Below are 8,300 nucleotides of genomic sequence, written 5' to 3'. Positions count from 1 at the left end.
AAAAGAAAAAAATATATTCAACAACGAAAATAAGATTGAATCAAACTTATTTAAGAAAATATATCTAACTTCAAATTTAAGTCATGTAAATGCTCCATTAATGAGTCTTGTAAATGCTCCATTAATGTAGAGAGATAAAGAGAAAAATTACGGATAGTGGGAAGGTGTAGGGTATTTTTGGAATAAAAGAAAATAGTGAGGAGGTGTAGAATATTTTTGAAATAAATTAAATTAATGGGGAGGTACAGGTTCCACTTGGGGAGGTGTAGGGAACAACACCCCGACCAATGTTGCATCTCCATCAGCGGCCCAAATGCAATTTCAGTGTCGGGCCAATTGAAATCAGCCCTTGCAACAACTTCACACATCCAGACAACATCTAGCAACAAAAATTAGTCTAGTTGACCAAACCCCAAGGCCCAATTTTAATCCATTCAGCCAAAGATTTCTGCATAAAAGAAAATCAGTCTAAAAATTAAAGAAAATAAAGGAAATTTAAGTAAAAAACAGAGAATTTTTATCAAAAGGTTTTCTAAAAAAAATATTAATATTCTAATTATTTAAAAACGCTAAAAATTACTCCTAAAAACCTAATTTTTAACTACAATTCTGTAAAACTAAAGATTTAAAGGAAAAACCTAAAACTATCCTAATTCTAAACAATTAAGAACAAAATACACTAACAAAAGCTTTTAAACATAGAAAAGAATTCAAAATTAGGAAGTTATCAAGCATTCTTCTGGAAGTTGTGTGTTCGTGAAACCTTGGTGGACAATGTCAATGCCTTGGACTCAAGAAATGTAAGGCTGAATGACAAAATTTCTAGTATTAAAAGGAAGAAAAGGCATAAAAAAAATGTTTCTCCAAGGGTTAAATCAAGTGTTATAAGATGTTTCAAATGTGAAGACTATTTACATGAAACTCATCAGTGTCCTAATTAGAATGTAAGTCAGATGACTAATGAAAACCTAAAAAACTACAGTCTATATTTGAAAGATGATGAAGAAAGAACTTTACAAAAATTAAATGCATTGAAAAGAAGACAAGAGAGGAAGCTTAAAAGAGAATAAGAGAAAGAAACACTTATAGAATTGGAAGAAAAAGAAAATAAAGGAAAAAAGAGAAAGAAAAGAGATAGGGTAAAGAAAGAGAAAAGAGAGAAAAAGAAGAGAAAGAGAAAAAAGTGAAAAGGGAAAAAGAAAATAAAGAAAGAGAGAGAAGATAAAGAAGATAAAAAGAGAAAAGAGACACAAAGGAAAAAAGACTTATAGGAATAAAGAAAGAGAAAATAGAGAAAAAGAAAAGAAAGAAAAAAAGAGAGGGCAAAGAAAGAGAAAAGAGAGAAAAAGAAGACAAAGAAAAGAGAGCGAAAAGAGAGCAAAAGAGAAGAGAAAAGAGAGAAAAAGAAGACAAAGAAAAGAGAGCGAAAAGAGAGCAAGAGAGGAGAAAGAAAATAGAGAAAGAGAAGAGAACATCTTGATTTTTCATTACAAGAAAATACTAATTGACGTCTTTTTGTTTTGTTGCCTAGGAAAGATTTTTTTATCAAGGAATCATGGCATTAACCATGGAAGGAAGACAATATGACAAAAAAAAAAGGAAGGTACAAGCTTATGACTCAATGAACTTACGGTTTATAATAAGTTAACTTGTTTGGCAATTCATTTGAATGTTAAAAGTCATTCTTTTAGTGTAGAAACAATATGAGAAATATATGCACACGAGTTAACTTGTTTGAGCATCTTTAAACAATTTCTAGATAATCAAAGTTGTGCTTATAGTTTGATTTTTTACTTGAAAAATACTATTTTGATTTTGTTTGAGCATTGCATCTTTAATTTAAAATTGTTTCATGACTTTTGTAGGTGGATATTTCACCCTGGAGGCTGACCTCTAAACCTTAGATAATAAGGGTTTGGTCTCTTCCAAGATCCAATTCTCATTTTAGTAGAATTTCTACTTTTGATTATTTTATATATGTTCTTAGATTTATATTTGTGTTTGTGAATAAGATCTTCTAGAATTCAGGTCAAGTTATCTCCAAATAGGGGAAAATGATAAGGAATCTTCAAGTGGTACAAATTTGAGGACAAATTCTATTCATGAAGGAGAGTATGATAGAGGACTATCTCCTGAACATATATGAGAAGAACTTGAGGAAGAACATTTGCAATTCAAATGATCTATGACAAGGTCAAAGATCAAAACATGTCTCCTGGAATCTTATAATCTTCCATGAAGAGGGAACCTAAAAGAAATGAAGATTATGAGAACAATTGAAGAATAATTTAGGAAATCAAATAAATTGTAATTTTATTTTAATTTTATAGATTGTTAAATTCGCTCGACGAGCCAATTAGTGTTTATTGGGCGAGCGGTCCTCACTTGCGAAAATTTGCATCTGCAATTTTCGTTTTCTTTTATATTTATGTGTTTTGGACTTTGGGTTTTATTTTAATTTTCTAGGTTTTCTTAAACTTGTGTGTCTATATATAGAGCTACCAAAAGCTTAAGTAAATAATTGAGTCATATTATATGCATTTGCATTTTTAAGAGATAATTATCTTTGGATTAGAACTCTGATTCAAAATTTAACATCTTTGTTGCGAATCTTCACTTGACTTATCAATTTGTTAGATTGTGGCATCTTATTCCCATCCTCATCCTCATCTTATTTAACATTCTTCTCTGATTTATTTTTTTGTTAAGCCTCACGATATTATGTTCTTTAAGTTTTCTTCTTCATGAGACATTGAAGATTTATAGAGACGTGTTTTAAACTTTGACCTTGTCATAAATCCTTTGAATTGCAAATGTTCTTTCTCAAATTCTTCTCCTATATGTTTAGGAGATATATAGTCCTTTATCATAAATGATAAGGAATCTTCAAGTAGTATGAATTTGAGGACAAATTCTCTTCAAGAAAATAGGTATGATAAAGGGCTATCTCATAAATATATATTAAAAGAGCTTGAGAAAGAACATTTGTAATTCAAAGGATTTATGACAAGGTTAAAGATCAAGACACACCACCTTGAATCTTGTAATGTTCCATGAAGAAGGGAACTTAAAGAAGTTGAAGATCATGATCACAAATGAGAACAATTTAGGAAATTAAATAAATTTTGAATTTATTTTAATTTTACATAATATTAAATTTGTTAGGTGAGTGTGCCTTATTAAGCGAAAGTCTACGTTTGTAATTTTTGTTTTCCGTTATTTTTATGTATTTTAGATTTTGGATTTTATTTTGAAGTTTTTAGTTTTCTTAAACTTATGTACCATTATATAGAGCTACCAAAAGAGCAATATTATATGCATTTGCATTCTTTAAGAAAAAATAAAATTTAGCCCTTTCTAGACTTATCAATTTGCAAGATCATGATCTCTTCATCTTTGTTTTACTTTGCATTCTTATCTTTATATTTTTTGTTGTGCATATTGAGAATTCAAATTCAAAAACGATCGTACTCTTTTTTGGATAGGATCAAATTACTAAATCTGACCTTACAATTCGATTTTGTAAAATTGAATTAGACAAAGTTCATTTCTTAACATAGTATCATAATCATGTATTAAAATCTATCCTAACAAGATATGCATTTGTTGGACGTATTACTTCATCTGCTATCAGACTACCCATCAATGTTTAGTCCAATACACAATATGTATATACTTGAACATAAAAAAAGTGTAATAAAAATCTCACATTAATTATAGATAAAACTAATTTAATATATATATATATATATATATATATATATATATATATATATATATATATATATATATATATATATAAACCTTCCGAAACCTTATGACTGAAAACCTATCAAAACTTAACCGTGAATTGTTCTATATAGAAAGTGAGGAACAATTAAATTTTTCATTCTGGAAAGTTATCCACCTTATGAGAATTTTTATTATATAATTTTTTAATTTATCCTTTTTAAACTTTATTGTGTTTGAATCAAGAACATTACCTGAAAAAATACTAAAGTTAAGCGATAAGTACGAGTGCGAACTATTATAAAGTAACATTATATTCTTTTACATATCAACTTAAATTTTTAATGAGATAATATCTTCAGTGTATTTTTTTTTTCAAATTTACATCAAAACTCCAATTTTGTTAAACTTTGTGCAATTTTTCTCTGAAAGCATTACTTTATTACCATATTTGCATCACATGTGCATCTTTAAGTTTTGAAATTTCTATATAGAGAAAATTTGATTTTACCGTGTTAGAGCCAATAGCAATTACGTTTACAGGAGGAAATAAAGGCACATATCATGAGTGTGACTTAAAAACCCACTGCTACTGAAGAGCGTATGTTGCTCTTAGATACTCGATGATTTCTGCACTTTCAAACATTTCTATCCCAGTGTTTGGATCTTCCAAATAGGGTATCTGTGCATTCACAAACCAAATAACATATTATGAAACAACTATGATTTTGCATAAAGGTGACAAACTCAACCTGAAAATTCAAGTACCTGGAAATGTCCAGTTTTCTGATATAGTATATGTCTCTTTGGGCTACCCCTAGCACAACTGAAATGAAACATTAAAGTAACATCAAATACAAAACATGCATATACACATACATATACAGACTATATTTGCATAATTAGTGTGTGGGTACATAGTGTAAATGAAAATAGCACGTAAGCAACTATGCATCAAAAATCATCAAACCAAGGTGGTGTTATCAACAGTGAAGTGATAACTAAAAGAGGGAAAACTAATTTAGTGAATATATAGAATAAAAAATTTACAGAAAAAAAGTCTTCAAATGTGATTGCATCACTCTTCATTTTGTATGATACTTCTGTAGTAGTTAGAATGACAGAGTTAGGAAAAAACTATTTTCAGATCATTGCTGCTTTGTTTTTGCAGTGCAGCCTACATTGTTGCTGTGGTTTTGCAGTGTTCTTTCTTAGCTACAGTCGCAACAAGCAAATCCCGTCTCACTGCTTTACGGCTGTGTGGACATGGTAGACCAACTTGCTGAACTGGTGAACATTGGGTCACAGCGCAATCAGGAACAATTGCAGAACCTCAACATTGCCTACCGATTGAATGGGAATAATTATTTGAAATAGGCCTAACTTGTTCGCAGAACTTTGAAAGATAAAGGAAAAGTTAACCACTTGACAAAAGATAATTCTAAAGAAGAAGATCCTAGATTTATAAAATGGGATGAAGAGGATTCTATGATCGTGACATGACTATGGAATTCCATGAGCTCAGAAATCACTGATATTTGCATGTTTCTTAATTCTGCCAAGGAAATTTGGAATGCGATGGAGCAAACATACTCCAAAGCTAAAGATGCTGCTCAAATATAAGATGTGAAGGTGAAAATTATTGCTGCAAAACAGGACCACAAGACTGTTACAAAGTACGTCAATCAACTCAAATCCCTATGGAAGGAATTAGACCATTACAGGGTCATCAAAGCCAAGTGCTTAGATGATTCTACAATGCTCAAAGAGTATGTAGAGCAAGAAAGAGTCTATGATTTCTTGGTGGGGCTAACCTCTGATTTCGATCAAGTGAGAGTCCAAATCCTTGGAAAAGAAAAAATTCCAAGTATTAAGAAAGTAGTAGCTATGGTTAGAAGTGAAGAAAGTATAAGGGGAATAATGCTAGAAACTCCAACCATGGAAAATTCAGCCATGGTAGCTACTGGATCAGCCATGATGGTTGACCCGAGAAAGGGGGAATAGCCATGGAGAAGAAAGGTGAAATAGTGTGGTGTACCTTCTGTAACAAGCCTGGCCACACTCATGATAAATGTTGGAAGCTGCATGGAAAGCCACCTAGTAGAGATTGGAGATCCCAACACCGTGACAAGGAGTGGGGAAAAAAGGGAGACAACACTAGAAAGGGAGGACAAGCACACATAGGTGTTGCAACCAATGAAGAAAACATAGGATGAGTGCTTCCACTTAACCAGGATGAGGTAGAGCAGATGAAATCATTCCTCAACAACTTGGATAAGTCACCAGGTAGTTGTTCTCTGGCACATTAGTTACATTTGGTGAGTTCCTTTCTTTTGGACTTAATGCCTTAGATAGAAACCCTAACCCATATTGGATATTAGATTCTGGGTCTATCGACCACATGACACACCTGCCTAAAAATTTCTCTTCTTGCAATCCTTGCCCTAGCAACAAGAAAATATCCAAAGTTGATAACTCTAATGATTGCAGCAGGTCAAGGAGCAATTCAAATAAGCCCATCTATAACCCTTAAAAACATCTTTCATATTCCTAAATTGTCTGTCAGATTAGTTTCCCTAAAAAAATTCATACAAGATCTATCATTTAATGCTATTTTTTATGACAATGTTTGTATTTTACAGAACAAGTACTTGGGAAGGCTGATTGGACATGCTAGAGAATAGAATGACTTGTATTACTTGGAACTTCAGGGAAAAGGTCTTCCTACATCATTTTCGCCTTGGACATCCTTCCTTTAGGGTCATAAAATTGTTATTCGCTTCCCTTTTTAGCAAATTAGATGTGGTAAGTCTCAATTATGATGTGTGTGAACTTGCTATGCACAAACGTGTTCCTTTTCCAATTAATAATAATAAGAACACTTTTTCCTTTTATTTAAATCATACTAATGTGTGGGATCCCTCACCTCTTTGTTTCTAGTGTCTGTTGGTTTTTTATCTTTGTTAGAATCATTACATATAGCTATCATCATTTAGGCTAGTCTGTAGAGTTATTAATGAGTTGTACCTAGTTCTGCATCTAGTAGTCTAGTGCAGACTCTTGGTACTACATGTACTCTTGTGTTCTTCATTATAAATAGAAGATAAAGTGAGGGGATCTTTCAAGCCCTCAAGTATATTTCTTATCAGTTTTAAATCTCAAGTTGGTATCAGAGCAGGTTCATCCTGATCTGGTTTCCGTCCTTCATTGTCCACCAGCACTGTCGTTGCTGTTCGCACCTGTCCGGTGCCGTTCGCCGTCATCCGCGGCTGTCTCGCCACTATCTGCAGCTGTCAACTACAGTTTGAAGTTCTTCAACTTGGTTGCCCGCCATCTCGCATCTGTCTGCCGCTGTCTGCCGCCATTCGCCGCCGTCCGCCGTCACTGTTCCGTCCGACTACCAGTGGATCTGGTTCGCCTTTTCACGCGACAGCCAACCCCGCCGGTGGGCTCGCCTAATTCCTCCCCACGCTCCATCACGCGCATCTTCTTTGTGCGCTGCGAACAGGCGCGTGTTGTACACGCGCCGCCGTCTGCTCACCGAAAATCCGCCGCGACACCTCCATAGCTGTCGCCTGGGTCTCCTCTCCCTGTTCGGACCCTCAAAACCTGGTTCCCGTGAGGTCCCGAAGCTCCCCTTGAAAAACCGAGGCTTGCTCCCTGTTGCGTTTTCTGTTTCTCTCGGTTTTTAGCCTCCTTTCTGGTTCCTCTCCTACTTTTATCAACAATGGCGTCTGGAAGTGTTCTTTCTTTATCTGGAAGTCCCTTAATTACTTCCGAAAAGCTAAACGGAAAGAATTACCTCTCTTGGTCTGCTGCCGTGAAAATGTGGTTTCTCGGTCAAGGACATTATGACCACCTTGAGCAGGATGGAAGCCAAGTACCATCTGAAAAAGCTGAACAATGGAAACAAGCAGATTTCCAATTGTGTGCCCTATTGTGGCAGTCTGTGGAACCACGCCTTTTGATATCTCTTAGAGCCTTCAGAACATGTCACTCGTTTTGGAAGAAAGCTCAAAGCATTTATGCTAATGATATTCAACGTCTCTACGATACAGCTAACAAGCTTGCAAGTCTCAAAATGACAGATCATGAGATGGTCTCCTTCATGACTGAAGCCCAAGCAACTGTGGAAGAGTTGAGAATGTTCTTGGAAGAGGAATCTTCGGAAGACATCAAGAAGAAGCTTGACAAGTATTATATGGTGATGATTCTCCGTGCTTTGCATCCAGACTTGAATCACATCAGAGACCTACTTCTGACAAGCCATGAGGTCCCAACCTTGGAAGCCTTGACCACACGTCTTCTTCGTGTTCCACGCCTCAATCTCAGGAAGCTCATGAAACACTAGAACCATCTGTCATGGTTGCCACACGAGGAAGAGGAGGACGTGGCACTAGAGGAGGAGGACGTGGAGGTCGGGGACGTCCACAGTGCTCTTACTGTAAGAGGCCGGGTCCCACCCAAGAAAATTGTTACTCCTTGCATGGCTTTCCTTCAAAAACAGCCAATATCTCTAAGGCTGAAACTTCCACTTCCAACTCCAAGTTCACTGAGGAAGAGTATCAAGA

The 8,300-nt window shown here is 34.8% G+C and overlaps 1 protein-coding gene across 2 annotated transcripts in view; it reads right to left on the bottom strand.

Annotated features, from left to right (window-relative positions):
• Window positions 1-4,147: 4,147 nt before the first annotated feature.
• Window positions 4,148-8,300, bottom strand: part of LOC106772620 — a 20,113-nt gene continuing 15,960 nt past the window's right edge. For both annotated transcript variants that reach the window (XM_022785868.1, XM_014659140.2), the window contains 2 exons: window positions 4,498-4,555; window positions 4,148-4,411 (listed from right to left, as the gene is read on the bottom strand). In XM_022785868.1, the coding sequence (XP_022641589.1) occupies window positions 4,319-4,411; window positions 4,498-4,555 (151 nt within the window). In that variant the 3' untranslated portion in view covers window positions 4,148-4,318. The remainder of the gene's footprint in view (window positions 4,412-4,497; window positions 4,556-8,300) is intronic.

The sequence above is a fragment of the Vigna radiata genome, chromosome 8 (assembly GCF_000741045.1).
Source record: "Vigna radiata var. radiata cultivar VC1973A chromosome 8, Vradiata_ver6, whole genome shotgun sequence".
Lineage (NCBI taxonomy): Eukaryota > Viridiplantae > Streptophyta > Magnoliopsida > Fabales > Fabaceae > Vigna > Vigna radiata.
This window is presented reverse-complemented; position numbering and strand designations above follow the sequence as displayed.